This window comes from Coloeus monedula (genome assembly GCF_965178545.1).
Source record: "Coloeus monedula genome assembly, chromosome: 31".
In the NCBI taxonomy this organism is placed as follows: Eukaryota; Metazoa; Chordata; class Aves; order Passeriformes; family Corvidae; genus Coloeus; species Coloeus monedula.
This window is the reverse complement of record NC_138811.1, coordinates 205,489-220,577: the sequence shown is the minus strand read 5'-3', so window position 1 is coordinate 220,577 and position 15,089 is coordinate 205,489. Positions and strand designations below refer to the sequence as shown.

Here is a 15,089-nt window from a genome sequence, read left to right as displayed (position 1 = left end):
CCTTCTGGGAAACCACGGGGACGCTGAGCTCGATTCAAGTTCTCTTTATTTGGGGGGGGGGGGGTGTGGCCGGGGGGGTCCTGAGTGGAGCAATAAATAACCCCCTCCCCCCACCCTGAGCAGCCTCTGACAGTGAATTCGGGGGGCCCCGGGAATTTGGGGGGGTCCTGGAGTGTGAGGGTTCCCCAGAGCTGGGGGGTCCCGGGGTGGAGGAGGGGCAGTAGTGACCCAAAGCAGCCCCAGTTTGAGGGGGGGAGGTGCCCGCGGCCCCCCCCGAGCCGCGGCTGCAGCTCCCGGGGCCGATCCAGTGTTCGGGGGGTCCGGGGGGGCTCAGAGGAAAACGAACTCGTCGGAATTGGGTTTTTTGGGGCGTTTCCCCCGGCGGGGCAGGGAAGGGGGCGGCCCCGGGGGGGTGGCCAGGGCCTGGTCCTGAGCGTGACCCTCGGCCAGCGTGAAGATGGGATAACGCTCCGGAGCCGAGGGGGGGGCCAGCACCTGGAAAAGGGGGGGTCAGCACCGGGAAAAGGGGGGGGCACCGCAACCCCTCCCCCCCCAAGGGACTCACCCGGGCCAGGTCCCCCCAGAGCTGCTCCAGCTCCGTCCCGCCGGCATAGAAGCCGAAGGTGCAGCTGGGATCCATCTTCCCGAAGGGCATTTTCCGCGGAAAACAGCAGTGGAAAGACTTGGGGAGGCAGCAAAAGGGTTTTTTTTGGGGGGTCACAAATCACTGAGCCCCCCCCCGACACCCCCAGAGCCCCTTTTTGGGGTGCACCCACCTGGAGCGGGAATTTCTCCCGGGCCGTATCCACGCTGGGCTGGCAGAGGTGCGGGTCCAGGTAGAGCAGGGAATCGCCTGGGCGGGGGCACGGAGGGGTTGAGCACCCCCGGGACCCCCAAGGACCCCCCCGGGACCCCCCCTCCCGCGGGATCGGCACCTTGGAAGCCGAGGAAGAAGAGCGAGTGCCGCGGTTTTCCGCCGATGATGCCGAGGCAGGAGCGGAGCTGGAGCAGCTCCTGCGGGGACGCGGAGGGGGACACGCGGTGGCACCGGGAATGGCGCCGGGACTGACTCCCCGACACCGGGGTCGCCCCCGGTCGCCCCCAGACCCACCTTGACACACTCCACGTACACGGGGTTCAGGCTCTCGCCCCCCAACCGCGCCGGTACCAGCAGGACGAGGCCGCGGCGCTGCCCCGGCGCTCCTGGCGTTCCTGATCCCGGTGTCCCGTGTCCCGAGGCTCCCGGTGTTCCCGGTGTCCCGTGTCCCGGCGCTCCCGGTCCCGCTGTTCCCCCCTCGGGGTCGCCCCGCACCAACCTAGCCACGTCCTCCTTGTAAACTACAAAAAAAAGGGGGGGGGCTGCTCATTCCCGGCCCCCCCAAGCCCCCTGGAACACCCCCAACCCCACAGGAACACCCTAAACCCCCTGAAAACCCCCTCAATCCCCTCCGACACCCCCAATTCGGGGAGGGGTCCCCCCGTACCGGTGCAGTCCTGGGCCACGTAGACGGCGAGCCCGGGGGTCTCCGTGCAGGATTCCACGGCCCCCCTGAGCGGGACGGGAACGGTGGGTCCGGGGGGGTCCCGGCGTGTCCCCCCCACCCCCACGCGGGTCCCCCCGAGCCCCCCCGGCCCCGCTCACCGCAGCAGATGCGCGGCGATGGCGGGGCCGAACCAGTCCCCGGCGCTCTTCCCGAACTCCCGGCCCAGCTCCACGAGCCGGTGGATCCCGAACGGGGCGCGGGGGTGGTCGGAGAACCAGGACACGATGGCGCGGTGCCGCTGCTCCGCGTCCCGGGGGGATCCCGGGGGGGGCCATGTCCGTCCAGGTGGGTCCCGGAGCTTCCCCGGGGGGTCCCGTGCCTGTCCCGAGGGGTCCCGTGTCCCCCCGAGGGACTCCGTGTCCATCCTGGGGCGTCCCGTATCCACCCCAGGCGGTCCCTGTCCATTCTGGGGGGGTCGCATCCGTCCTGGGGGGTCCTGGGTACATCCCAGGGGGTCCCGAGTCCACCCAGGGGATCTGGTGTCCGGCCTGGGGGATCCATGTCCATCCCGGGGAACCCTCGGGCCATCCCGGGGGGGCCGTGTCCGTCCCGAGGGGTCCCGTGTCTGGCCTGGGGGGTCGTGGCTCCTCCGGGTCCCCCCCGGTTCCAGTTCCAGCAGCGCCTCCGGCCACGTCCAGTCTGGAAGGGAGTGGGGGACACTGGGGGGGGGGGGGGGCTCGAGGAGTCCCCTCAAGGTTTTGGGGTCCCATGGAGGTTTTGGGGTCTCCCTCGGGTTTGGGGGTTTCTCCCCGGGTTCGGGGGTCTCCCTCGGGTTCGGGGGTCCCTTACCCCGGCCCAGCAGGTGCAGCACGAGCCCCTGGCCCAGCAGCATCTGGGCGCTGCGCAGGGTGCAGCCCCAGCCGCAGTCCGTGGTCCGAGGGGTCCCGGGCAGCGCGGGGAAGCCGCTGCGGTACGTGAACCACAGGCGGGAGCAGAAATCCCGCCGGAACCGCGCCAGCTCCTCTGGGGGGAGGGAAAAGAGGGTGTGGGAGACCCCCGAGACCACCCTCAGACCCCCTCAAATCCCCTCAAATCCCCCGGGGGGGCCCGGGAATCCGGAGCAGAAATCCCACTGGGACCGCGCCTGACGCTCGGTGCGGGATAAAAAAGGAGTGGGAGACCCCCGAGCCCCCCCGAGCCCCCGCAGCCCCCCGGGGGTCCCGCTCACCCCCGTTCCCCGGCGCGTAGACCCTGCCCAGCAGGTACAGGGGGTCCCGCGGGCTGAAGTGGGGCCGCGGCCGCAGCGTCCAGCCTGGGGGGGCAAAGGGAGGTCACAGAGAACCCCAAATCTCGGCACCCCCAAATCCCCGGGACACCCCCGCCCCATCCCCGCGGTCCCGGGAACCGGCATCCCATCGACCCGAGGACCCCCGGACTCCGTCCCCCTGCCCGGTGTCCCGGTGCCGCCCCCTTCCCGTATCCCGGTGTCCCGTTCCCGTATCCCGGTGTCCCGGTGCCGCCCCCTTCCCGTATCCCGGTGTCCCGTTCCCGTATCCCGGTGTCCCGGTGCCGCCCCCTTCCCGTATCCCGGTGTCCCGTTCCCGTATCCCGGTGTGCCGGTGTCCCTCTGCCGGTGTCCCGCTGCCCTGCCGCTCCCGGTGTCCCGTTCCCACCGTATTTGACGCTGTTCCAGGCCGCGAGGACGCGGCCCCGCACGCGCTGCCCGCCCCGCTCGGCCCCGGGGGGGGGTCCCGGTGCCGATCCCGGTGCCGGTCCCGGGGGGGGTCCCGGTCCCTCGCCCCCCCCGCTCATGGCGGCGGCGGCGCGCGCGGGGGGGCGTGGCCCCGGCGGGGGCGTGGCCTGGGGGCGTGGCCAGAGGGCATGGGCGGGGCAAAGCAGCGCGAGCCCGGTGGGGGCGTGGCCAGAGCGAGGGGGCGGGGCCTGGCGGGGGGACCCCGGGGGCCGGGGGAGGCCCCGGAGACATTTCGGGGTCACTTTGGGGGTCCCGGGGACATCCCAGGTGACACTGGGGGGGTCTCAGGGACATTTTGGGGTCGCAGGAACGCCCCGGGTGGCACTGGCGGGGGGTTGTAGGAGCATTTTGGGGCCACATCGGGAGTCACGGTGAGTGACAGCGGGGGCGGGGGAGGTCTCAGGGACGCTGAGGGGTCACGGGGACCCCCCCAGGGACACCCCCGGTGCCACCACCGCCCCCGGGACTCTTATTGTGGCGAGGGGCGTGGCCATGGGCGTGTCCCTGACGTCACAGGGCGTGTCCGGGCTCTTATCGCGGCGGGGGCTCCGCGCGCTGCTTAGTCACGGCCCCACCCCCGCCCCCCCGGCCCCGGGGCCGCGGCATGGACCGGTGAGACCCCCAAAATATCCCCAAAACACCCCCCGGGACCCCCAAAATACCCCCCGCGACACCCCGGTACCGGCACGGACCGGTGAGATCCCCAAAATGCCCCCGAAATAGCCCCAAAATACGCCCCGGGACCCCCAAAACAACCACCCCGAGCCCCCTAAAATATCCCCAGGACACCCCGGGATCGGTACGAGGCGGTGAGACCCCCAAATACGCCCAAAACAAAGCCCGGGACCCCCCAAAATACCCCCCCCCGCGACAGCACCGGCAGCGGGGCCGCTGCGTGGGGCGTGAGATCCCCCCAAACAGCCCAAAAATGCTGCTCGGGACCCCCAAAATCCACCCTCGGACACCCCAAAATACGCGCGGGACACCCCAGTTGGTGAATTGGGGGGACACTGGGGATCCCCCCGGGCCTCACTTTCCTTCTTGATGCCCCTCCTCAAGCCCCTTTTTCTGTCTCTCCGGACCCCCCACCCCCCAAAAGACCCCCGGACCCCTCCCCAAAGGATCCCTATGATGCGGGGGGGCGGGGCTGTGCCCCCTCCCCACTCTCCGTGCCTCAGTTTCCCCCCCTCTAACCCTACTTTTCTCCCTCCCTAACCCCCCCAACCCCATTCTCGGGAGATCCTGACCCCCACCCGACCTTCCCCGCCTCAGTTTCCCCCGTTCTAACCCTATTTTCTCCCCCCCACAGCCTCTCCATCACCCCATAACCCCCCCCCAACCCGGGGGGTCCCGGCTGCTCTCCCACCATGTCCTGCCCGTCCCCGCCGCCCCCGGAGTGTCCGGCCGAGGTGACGCCGTCCCCGTCCTCGGCGGGTCCGTCCCGGTACACGCTGTCCGAGCACCCGGGGGCTGCGCTGGCCGCCATGAACGAGCTGCGCCTCGAAGGCCACCTGTGCGACGTGACCCTGCGCGTGCGGCACCGGCGGGACGTGCCGGCCACCGAGCTGCGGGCGCACCGCGTGGTGCTGGCGGCCGCCAGCCCCGTGTTCCGCGCCATGTTCACGGCCGGGCTGCGCGAGCGAGGCCTGGCCGAGGTGCCCATCGAGGGCGTCCACCCGCGGGCCATGGAGCGCCTGGTGGAGTTCGCCTACACGGCGGCCGTGGCCGTGGGCGAGCGCTGCGTGCTGCCGCTGCTGCACGGGGCCCTCATGTACCAGGTGGACGCCGTGGTCAGGGCGTGCTGCGCCTTCCTGGGCGGGCAGCTGCACCCCAGCAACGCCATCGGCATCGCCGCGCTGGCCGAGCGCCTGGGCTGCCTGGAGCTGCAGCAGAAGGCCCGCGAGTACATCTACATGAACTTCGCTGAGGTGAGGAGGGGGGGCCGGGGGGCTCGCCAGGAATCTGGGGACCAACGGCGAGCACCTGAGCGGCCTCGAGCTGTGAGCTCCGTGCAGGAGGAGTTCCTGTCCTCGGGGCGTCGGTTTTTAGCTGTTTGCCGGAGTTTCCCTCAGCTTTTCCCCCCTTTTCCCCGCAGGTCTCCAAGCAGGAGGAGTTCCTGTCGCTGTCCCACTGCCAGCTGGCCACGCTGGTCAGCCGGGACGAGCTGAACGTGCGCTGCGAGTCCGAGGTGTTCCAGGCGTGCGTGGCCTGGGTGCAGCAGGACCGGGGGGCGCGGGCGCCGTTCCTGCCGGCGCTGCTGCGCGCCGTGCGCTGCCACGCGCTCACCCCGCGCTTCCTGCGGGCGCAGCTCCGCCGCCGCCACGACCTCGGCCGCGACGCCCTGCGCTACCTGGCCCGCGTCTTCCGCGACCTGGCCCTGCACAAGCCCTCGCGGGACCCCCCCGGCAGGACCCCCAAGGTGCGGCAGCTGATCTACGCGGCCGGCGGGTACCTGCGGCGCTCGCTGAGCACGCTGGAGGCGTTCGACCCCGTGGATGGCTCCTGGGTGCGGCTGGCGGCGCTGGAGACGCCGCGCTCGGGGCTGGGGGGCTGTGCCGTGGGGGGGCTGTTCTACGCCGTGGGGGGCAGGAACAACTCGCCCGAGGGCAACACGGACTCGGCGGCCGTGGACTGCTACAACCCCGTCAGCGGGCGGTGGTCGCCCTGCGCCCCCATGAGCGTCCCCCGCAACCGCATCGGGGTGGGCGTCATCGACGGCCTCATCTACGCCGTGGGGGGGTCCCACGGCTGCACCCACCACTGCTCGGTGGAGAGGTGGGTGAGGGGCGCGGGGGTGGGGCGGGAATGGGGGGCTGGGGGTGTAAAAAGGGGCTGGGGGGTAAATGTGGGGCTGGGGGTGTAAATGGGTCTGGGGAGGAGCCACATGGTGGATCCAACGGGGGGGGAGGGAGGCTGAACCCCTTTGGGGGTCCGTGGGGGTCTGACAGAGGGGTTTGTGTTCCTTTTGGGGGTTCCTGGGGGTCTGACCCCGTTGTGCCCCCCAGGTACGAGCCCGAGCGGGACGAGTGGGCGCTGGTGGCGCCGATGGGGACGCGGCGCATCGGGGTGGGGGTGGCGGTGCTGAACCGGCTCCTTTATGCCGTCGGGGGCTTCGACGGCAGCGCCCGGCTGCGCTCGGCCGAGCGGTACCACCCCGAGAGGGACAGCTGGCAGCCCATCCCCCCCATGGCCACCGTCCGCAGCGGCGCAGGTGGGGCTGGGGGCGGTCAGGGGGTGCCGGAGGGGCTTAGAGGGGTCTCAGAGGGGTTTTTGGGGGGGGGAGGGGGGGGCCTGAACCCACCTGCAGAGGTACTCCTAGAACGCCGTCCCTGCTGTGGTCACCGGCCAGGTGGGGCTGGGGGGATTTAGAGAGGTTTGGGGGAGATCTGGAGGATTTTGGGAGGTCCTGGAGGGGTCCCAGTGGGGTTTGGGGCTGTCTGACCCCCATATTCCCCCCCAGGGGTCTGCGCCCTCAGGCGCTCTCTGTGTCAGGGCAGGGTTTTGGGGGTGCCTCTCTGGTTTTGGGTTATTTTTGGGACTCTCTGGGGGTTTCCAAGGGTGCTCTGTCGGTTTTTGGGGGTCTCTGAGCCCCCCTGTTGCTCCCCCCCAGGGGTCTGCGCCCTCGGGAACTGCCTCTATGCCATGGGGGGCTACGATGGGACGCAGCAGCTCAGCAGCGCCGAGCGCTTCGAGGTGGACACCGAGACCTGGAGCTTCGTGGCTCCCATGGGACACCGCCGGAGCGCCCTGGGGGTCACAGCCTTCCGGGGCAGGATCTACGTCCTGGGTACGGGCAGGGGGCTGGGGGGCCGCTGAGGGGTCCTGGGGGTTTTTTAGGGGACTCCTGGCGTCTCTCTGGGACTCTAGGAAGGGTCCTGGGGTCTGTCTGGGGTTCCTGCTGCTCCTTGGGGTCTTTGGGACTTGGGGGGGGTTTCTGGAAGTCTGAGGGGTCTCTGGGGCTTTCTGGGGGGGTCCAGCCTGACCCGGTTCCCCGCTGGCAGGGGGCTACGATGGCCACTCGTTCCTGGAGTCGGTGGAGTGCTACGACCCCGAGGCCGATGCCTGGACCGAGGTGACCCCGATGCCCTCGGGGCGCAGCGGGCTGGGGGTGGCCGTCACCATGGAGCCCTGTCACCCCGAGCCCCCCCCCGAGGAGCCGCCCCCCGAGGAGCCCCCCCCAGGCGGGCCCTGCTGACCCCGGCGCCGCCGGGGGGGCCGGGGGGGCTCTGGGCGCAGCCCCACGCCCGGAATTCCGGAGTTTGCCCAACCCCCCCAAATCCATCCCCCGCCGGCGGCGGATTGAGGGGCACGAGGGGTGCAGATGTCACCGAGACCCCCCCCAAAACCTCACAGGACTTTTGCTGCGGTGCCCTCCCCGATTCCCCCACCTTCGGCCCAGGTTTTGGGGCCGTTCTGGTGATTCCCAGCTGCCGTTGGAGCGAGAATAAAGCGATTTGTGATTTAATGGGGAGGGAGGCTCTCCGGGGCTCTGCCAGGATTGGTGGGGGCGTTTCAGGGTGACAGGGGCTCCCTGGGGAGCACTGGGGGTCTCCGGGGTCTCCACTCGGTGGGCACGAGGCCCCACAGGTAATCGCTGATGAAGGTCCCCGAGTGCTGCTCCTCATCCATGTCCAGGGGCACGGCGATGTCGGGGCCGTAGTGAACTGTGGGGGGCAAAACCCGGCGGGTCACAGGCTGGGAGGGGGTCCCAGGGGTGTTTTGGGGGTGTTTTAGGGGTCACTCACTGCCCCTGATCCGCCCCGGCTCCGCGCTGCAATCCCAGTCGATCCTGCTGATCTCGTAGTACACCTGCGCCACGTACCTGGGGTCAGGGGAGGCATTTGGGGTCTCAGCGGGGGTTTTAGGGGTCCCAGGGGGTGGGTCTGGGGGTCCCCGTCCCCACTCACGCATCGGGAGGAAGGCTGGGGTCCTCCTTGTCCTCCTTGTGCTGCTCCAGCTGCCTCAGCTGCTCCTGCAGCTCCTCCAGCGCCAGGCGCAGCGCCGTGCGGGGGGTCAAGGGAAACACCGCGCCCAAAAAGCCCCCCAGGACCCCAAATCCTCCCCCAGAGACATTGAATCTCGAGGGATCCCCACGCCCTGCCGCCCCAGGACCCCCTCAGGATATTGGGTTTTGTCCTTGGCGCCACTCAGCGTCCCCCGCGCCCGCTCCAGCTCCATGTCCAGCTCCTGGCTGCGGCCCCGGAGCCGCTGGACATCGGCCTGGACGTCCTGGAGGCGCTGGAACACCTTGGCCTCGGCCTCGGCCAGATCTGGGGGGCAGCGAGGGTCAGCTGGGGGGGGGTCACCTGGGACGAGGGGGCAGCGAGGGGTTTGGGAGGCAGTGAAGATGTGCAGTGGGGAGGGGGTCGGGTGTCACTGGGGGGTGTTCAGGTGTCACTGGGGGGTGTTTGGGTGTTGCTGGGGGGTGTTTTGGGGTGCAATGGGGACGTTTTGGGGTCACCCACCCTTGGCAATGTCCCGGGCCTTGCCCTGTGTCTCCAGCAGCCGTGTTTCCAGGCGCTCCCGGCGCTCGAGGCCGCGGCGCAGCAGCTCCTCGGTGCAGCCCGAGCTCAGCTCCCGCAGCAGCTCCTGGCTCAGCTCCTCCAGCTCCTCCAGCGGGGCGGCGTCCGCGGTGCCCTGGGGACGGGGGAGACGCGGAATGGAGAAAAAACGAGGGATGAGGGCACCGGGATTCGGTGCTGTAAAATCGAAACGGGCCTTTAAAGGATGTTCTCGTAAGGAGACGGGATAACGGGAGGAGAGGTGGGTGCGGCGCTGGGGAATGGGGGGGAAATGGAACGAGGGGGTGACAGGGAAAGGGGAGCACCCGGACTGGGGGGGGTCCCCGAAGTACCGGGGGAGGGGGCGAGGGGCAGCCCCGAGGTTTGGGTGGGGAAAGGCCCCGGTTGGGGGGGGCTCAGCGGCCTGAAGGGGTGGGGGTGGCTCTGCGTGACACGGGGACCCCTGGACTCCGGGATCGCGTTAATCCCCCCCTCCCCACCACCGGGGGGCACCTCCCCTCCCTCCCTCCCCGTTCCCGGGCTCATTTTTTCCCCCTTTACCATTTTTTCCTCTCTTTGTCGCGGGGCTCCGTTCCGCGCGCTGCGTTTGAACCGGGCGGGGCCGCTCCGCGCATGCGCAGCCGCGCTCCCCCGCGCGCCGCGATGGTTCCGCCCGTCCTGCGTGACCCCGTCCGCGTCCCGCCCGCCCCGCAGCCCCGCCGCTTTGGTTCCCCCGCTCCGCTGCGTCCCGGCGCGGAGCCGCCTCCGGTGATGGCGGCGGCGGCGGCGGCGGCGGGCGGGGAGAGCCGCGGACTCTGGGGGCGTCTGGGGGACAGCCGCCTCGGTGAGGGGGGTCCCGCAGGGGCTCAGGGCGACGGGAACCTCGGGGGAGAGGGACCGGGCCCTCGCGGGGGGCGGGTCCGGGGGACTCCGGTTGGGGTTTTCCCGGGGGGGTCCCAACTCCTACCAAAAGAGGGGTCTGGGGGTGCCCCTGGACCCTTAGAGGGGTTTGGGGGGGGGGGGAGGTTGGGGTAACCTACGACCCGAGGGGGTCCCCAAAACCTCTCATTTGGGGCGTCTACCAAAAGGTGGTCTCGGGGGGTCTGGGGGGTCTCGGGGGTCTCCCCAGCCCCTCCCTCTCTCCCGCTGTGTCCCAGCCCAGCCCAAACCGTGCCTTTCCTGTGGATCCCGCACACCCCAAAGGGGACGTTCCCCTTTCCCGGGGGTCTCCCCCCGGCGCTGACCCCCCTCCCCAATTCCCGCAGGCCGCTGGTGCCGGGCGCTGCTCCAGGATTATTCCACCTCTCTCCGCGAAGCCGCGGCCGGAGCCCGGCGCCGTCCCGCGGCCACCGCGGCCGCCCTGGGCGTCTTGGGCGTCTCGGCCGCCTTGGCCAGCTCCGTGCCGGACCTGGAGTCGCTGGAATGCGCGGCGGTGGCGGCGGGGGCGACGCTGGGGCAGCTCCCGCCGGGCTCCCGCAGCCCCCGCGCCGAGCGCCACGTCCTGCGGCTGCTGCGGCTGCGGGAGCGCGGCCGGATCCGCGTCCGCAGCCTGGGGCTGGTGGCCGTGGCCGGGGCGTCCCCGCACGGCAGCGACCCCGCGCTCTACTCGGCGCTGTGCCCGCACCTGCGGCCGCGGCCCCGCGATTTCGGGGCGCTGCTGCTGGACGTGGGGTTCCTGGGGCGCTGGTGGCTGCTGGAGCGGGCGCTGCGCGACTGCGATGTCAACGAGGAGGAATTCCGGCACCTCCCGGAGCCGCTGCGCCGCCTCGACCCCCGCGACCTGCGCTCGGAGCGCAACGAGCGGCTCCACCGGGAGCGGCTGCGGCCCGTGGTGCTGAGCGAGGCGGAGATCGGCGGGGATGGGGTGGGGTGAGCGGCGGGAGGGAGCTCCGGCCGGTGGGGCTCGGGGCTGCGGTGAAAAGGGGCGGCTGTGATCCTCCCCCCCCGCTCCCGGCTCGTCGAACCCATAAAAGCTTGGTTGTGGCTCGGAGTTTTGCTCGGAGGGTTCCTGAAGTCGGCGGGATAATTCCGGGGGGCGTTTGTCCCCCCAAAAAATAAAAAAAAAAACAACCCGGGACGTGGGCGCGAGCGGTGACATCGCAGAGCCACGGGCGGGAGTTTCGGAGGTGGAATTCGGGATGCGCAAATTTGGATGTGGAATTCTGGAGGTGGGATTTCGGGGCTGGAAATTTGGATGTGGAATTCTGGAGGTGGGATTTCGGGGCTGGAAATTTGGATGTGGAATTCTGGAGGTGGGATTTTGGATGTAGGAATTTGGAGGTAGGATCTTTGGAGGTGGAATTTCGGAGGTTTCTGGGATTTCCTTCCCATGCTAAATCCAATCCCTCGTTCCCGTTCCCGTCCAGGAGGCCGCGGCCCGAATTCGGGTCCCGCCCCCACAATTCAATCATTTCCCGGCAAATCCTCTGGATCTTTATTGGCGGGGCTCGGACGGGGTTCGGCCGCAGGTTTTGGGGTCCCCCCGTTAAACCGCGTGCTCGGCGCTGGGGTGCAGCAGCCACCGGTCCTGGGGGTCCCCGTCCCCCGGGGGGGGCTCGGGGCCACCCCCCCCCTCGGAGCTGCTCTTGCGGCGCAGCAGGGACAGGCGGCGGGGGCCGGGGGGGACCCGCGGGGCGGGGTCCGGGGGGGCCCCCAGGGGGTCCCCGATGTCCTCCAGCGGCTGGAACTGCATCTCCTCCTTGGCCAGGCTGCGGGGGGAGGAGGGTTACCCCAAAAATCCCCTAAAAGCCCTCCCCAGGGAACCCCAGAAACCCCCCAGACACCCGGGCTTGCCCCAACCTCCCCAATTCCCAATTTTGGGGTCACCCGGGGGGAGACTCAGAAGGTCTGGGGGGTCCCAGGGTGGGGGATTCCTGGGGGCTTTGGGTTTCCTGGGGTTTGGGAGTTCCCAGGATGTTGAGGTCCCGCGCTGGGGGGATCCCAGAGTGGGCGTTCGAGGGGATCCCGGGATTTTGGGAGGCTCCCGGAGGATGGGGGGAATTTGGGGCGCCACTCACGTCACGTCGAAGGCGGACCCCTGGAAGGTGGGGTGGCGCGGGGGCGCGGCCGCGGCCGTGTAGGGCGCCTGGGGACTGGCGGCGTCCCAGTAACGATCCCGCTCCAGCGCCGGCACCTCCCCGTACAGCTCATCCACCGCCAGCATCGACACCTGCGGCCGGCCACCCGCCTGGTCACCCGGCCACCCTCCGGTCAGCCGGCCACACCCCCGGACAAGCGGTCACCCCTCTCCCCGTCCCCACCTGGAAGTTGCGGTCGATCAGGGTGTTGGTCTCGAAGTCGTCGTCGTCCTCCCCGAAGGGGTTAATGAGCTGCTCCGCCACCTGCGGCGGGGCCACCGTGTCGCCAGCGCTCGCAGGTGTCCCCGAGCCCCCCCCGGTGTCCCCGAGCCCCCCGTTTCTGCCCCTCCCCGCCCACCTTGAGCCACCCCACGTAGAAGAAGAACTGCAGCAGGGTGAACACGGGGACCCCCAGGTCCAGCTCGTGGCCCGCGTAGCCCTGGGCGGGGTCCAGGAACTGCCGCCCGATCAGGCAGGTGAGGAAGAAGGTGTACACGGCGATGGTCACCACCTGCGGGGACACCGGCGGCGCTGGGGACCTTCCGTGTCCCCCCCGCGCCCCTCTGTCCTGTCCCCTCCTGTCCCCCCCGTGCCCCCTCCCACCCTCACGCCCCCGCCTGTGTCACCCTGTGTCCCTTGCAACCCCCCCGTGTCCCCCCAGCCCTGCCCAGTGTCCCCTGCCCCCCATCTCAGCCCTCCCAGAGCCCCCCAGTGCTCCCAGTGCTCCCAGTGCCCACCTGGGTGTAAACCAGCGGGACGCTGATCCAGTCGTAGTGGAACAGGAGGCTGCAGTGAGCCCGGAACCGGTTCAGCTCCTGGGGGGGGGCACCGGGGGGACGTCAAAGAGGGATCCCCAGAAAGTGTCAGGAGGTTTGGGAATGCTCAGTGGGGGCTGGGGGCAGCTCAAGGGGTCCCAGGGCGCGTCGGGGGCATCAGGGGGGTCCCCGGGCGTTGTCGGGGGTCTGGGGGGGGGGCGCTGGAAGGTGGGGGGGTCATGAGGGTCCCGAGATTGGTCCGAGGGGTTTGGGGGGTTCTCAGGGGGTCCTGGGGAGTGGTGGGAGGGTTGGGAGGACTCAGGGGGATCTGGGGGAAAAGTGGGGAGGCTCAGGGGTGTTTAGGGGCACTTGGGGGGTTTAGGGGGCCTCAGCAGTGTCGGGGGCGCTGCCGGGGGGGTTTCGGGGGTACCTCCATGAGCAGTTTGAGGGCACAGTCGTCCCTGACGCGCCCCTCGCGCCGCGCCTGCCCCGCCAGCGCCCCGAACCACGCGCAGGGCACCCAGAACTTGTTGTAGGGCGAGCGCAGCCCCTCGAGCCTGCGCCGCTCCTCGCGCGTCAGGAACCCTGCAGGGACCCCCCGGCGTCACCCCCGGACCCCGGGTGTGACCCCGGACCCAGGGTGTCCCCCCAAGCCCACAATGACACCCCTGAAATAGTGACATCACCCCTCCCCCGCAGCCATTGGGACACCCCTGATTTCACCCCCAAAGCCATGACGTCACCCCCGCCCCGTGACGTCACCCCGCCCCGTGACGTCACCCAGCAGCCCCTCAACACCACCCCCGTGGTGCCCGGTGACATCAGGTGGCCCCGCTGATGTCACAGCGGTCGGGGGAAGGTGATGGCTGAGCCTGTGACATCCTTGTGATGATGTCACACCCCCAGCGACGACATCACCGCTGTGATGTCACCCCCGTGCTGACGTCACTCCCTTAGGTGACATCGCAGCGACATCCTGGTGACATCACTGGTCACTCACTGGCCTGCACCGCGTGGTCAGCGGTGAGCAAGGTGCCAAGGCCACCGTGGCCGCCCCAACCCTCCCAGTGCCCCACCCCAGTGGCATCCTGGTGACGCCAGCGGTCACTCACCGGCCTGCACCAGGTGGTCAGTGGTGGGGAAGCGCTTGTACACGGGGGTGCTGACCGCCCGCAGCACCAGCAGCGCGGCCAGGCTGCCGTAGCGCAGCAGCGTCCGGCGCAGCAGCCGGCCCCGGGCGTCCGCGCCGTGGACGCTGCCGGCCACGGCCACCATCAGCCCGTCTGGCGCCGGCACCGTCCGGAACTGCCCCCACCAGCGCTCCAGCACCAGCGCCACGTAGAACCCTGCAGACGGGGATACTGGGGGCACTGGGTGCACTGGGAGGGGGTGCTGGGGGGGAGTGGGAGGTCGTGGGGGGAGCCTGGGGGTCCCGGGGGGTGCTGGGGGCCGCTCTTGGAGTCCCGGGGTGATTCAGGGGGGTCTCGCCGAGCACAAAGGACACGGGGATGAGGTTGGTGGCTCTGTGGGGACACTGGGGAGTGCTGGGGGTCCCGGGGGGTTTCGGGGGTCTCACCAAGCACGAAGGACACAGGGATGAGGTTGGCCGATTTGTCACAGTACAGCACCAGCTTCTCGAAGAGGCGCCGCTGCGCCTCCGACAGCAGGAACCTGCCAGGGGACACTGGCCTTGTCACTGGCCCCGCGAGGGGACACTGGCTCTGCCATCGGCCCCGGCCCCCGATGGCTCAGGGACCCCCCCGGTGTCACCCCCGTGTCCCTACCATGTACCATCCATGTCCCCCCGTGTCCTCCCGTGTCCCCCCATGTCCCCTCCGTGTCCCCGCACCGGTAGGCCAGGCTGAGCCCCAGGTAGGCGGCGAGGAAGAGCAGCAGCTCTCGGTACAGGAGTTTGTAGATGCTCCCCCGCCACAGCAGCAGCAGCTGCGAGAAGCCCCCGAACCGCGCCGTGGCCACGCGCGACGTGTAGGTCACCGTCATGGCGACAGCCGCGACACCGCGGGGACACCTGCGGGACACCGGGAGGACACCTGCGGACAGCCCCGGCTCCGGGGGAGACGGAAAAAGGCTCTGTGGGGACGGTGGGGACTCAGGGGACACCGTGGGGACACCCAGGGGATCCCCCCCAGCACCCTGGGGACACTGACCCCAAAGGAGGACACCTGGGGCCACCCCCTGGGGACACCCCGGGGACACTGAGCCCAAAGGAGGACACCTGGGGACCCCCGCGGACCCTCCACCCCAGGAATGCGACCCCAAGGGACATCGCAGGGAGGCACCCGGGGGTGTTGGGGACACCGAAATCCTGCGGGGGGACACCAAATCAACCCCCAGGAACCTCCCCCCACCGCTGGGGACTCGCGCCGTGGCACCGCCACCCCCCGGGCCAGGCGCTGTCCCCTCCCCTTATCCCCCCCCTCACCTGCGGGCGAGCGGCCACCGCCGGTCCGGGGTCTGCGGCCACCGCCCCGGCCCGGCCCTTAAATCGCGGCGGGGGC

At 70.3% G+C, this 15,089-nt stretch overlaps 4 protein-coding genes across 6 annotated transcripts; 2 read left to right on the top strand and 2 right to left on the bottom strand.

Annotated features, from left to right (window-relative positions):
- Nucleotides 1–29: 29 nt before the first annotated feature.
- Nucleotides 30–3,317, bottom strand: ATG4D (autophagy related 4D cysteine peptidase). Of its 3 annotated transcripts, XM_082299351.1 has the most exons (10): nt 3,158–3,317; nt 2,713–2,796; nt 2,334–2,507; nt 1,643–2,183; nt 1,485–1,549; nt 1,112–1,338; nt 936–1,014; nt 777–853; nt 566–682; nt 30–495 (listed from the first exon to the last, which is right to left on the bottom strand). In XM_082299351.1, the coding sequence occupies exons 1-10, from the start codon at nt 3,294–3,296 to the stop codon at nt 331–333; spliced, it is 1,668 nt and encodes a 555-aa protein (XP_082155477.1). In that variant the 5' UTR covers nt 3,297–3,317; the 3' UTR covers nt 30–330. The 3 variants fall into 3 exon arrangements, with proteins under 3 accessions (XP_082155477.1, XP_082155476.1, XP_082155478.1); XM_082299350.1 differs by having other exon boundaries at nt 1,643–2,507; XM_082299352.1 differs by lacking the exon at nt 1,485–1,549 and having other exon boundaries at nt 1,643–2,203.
- A 406-nt stretch (nt 3,318–3,723) lies between these two features.
- On the top strand, nt 3,724–7,702 carry KEAP1 (kelch like ECH associated protein 1). Its single transcript, XM_082299272.1, has 6 exons — nt 3,724–3,849; nt 4,547–5,165; nt 5,333–6,012; nt 6,243–6,448; nt 6,848–7,024; nt 7,239–7,702. Exons 2-6 carry the CDS (start codon nt 4,605–4,607, stop codon nt 7,430–7,432), a joined length of 1,818 nt encoding a protein of 605 aa, XP_082155398.1. The 5' UTR covers nt 3,724–3,849; nt 4,547–4,604; the 3' UTR covers nt 7,433–7,702.
- Nucleotides 7,683–14,571, bottom strand: BEST2 (bestrophin 2; the record flags this gene model as incomplete). The annotated part of the gene is made up of 17 exons (XM_082299316.1): nt 7,683–7,901; nt 7,983–8,059; nt 8,145–8,240; nt 8,363–8,507; nt 8,703–8,874; nt 9,300–9,701; nt 10,041–10,254; nt 10,363–10,647; nt 11,261–11,446; nt 11,756–11,907; nt 11,999–12,079; nt 12,174–12,326; nt 12,553–12,630; nt 13,001–13,155; nt 13,683–13,916; nt 14,147–14,241; nt 14,420–14,571. 17 exons carry the CDS (start codon nt 14,569–14,571, stop codon nt 7,750–7,752), a joined length of 2,829 nt encoding a protein of 942 aa, XP_082155442.1. The 3' UTR covers nt 7,683–7,749.
- On the top strand, nt 9,372–10,874 carry TIMM29 (translocase of inner mitochondrial membrane 29; the record flags this gene model as incomplete). Its single annotated transcript, XM_082299273.1, has 2 exons — nt 9,372–9,582; nt 10,004–10,874. The coding sequence occupies 2 exons, from the start codon at nt 9,372–9,374 to the stop codon at nt 10,609–10,611; spliced, it is 819 nt and encodes a 272-aa protein (XP_082155399.1). The 3' UTR covers nt 10,612–10,874.
- Nucleotides 14,572–15,089: the final 518 nt, after the last annotated feature.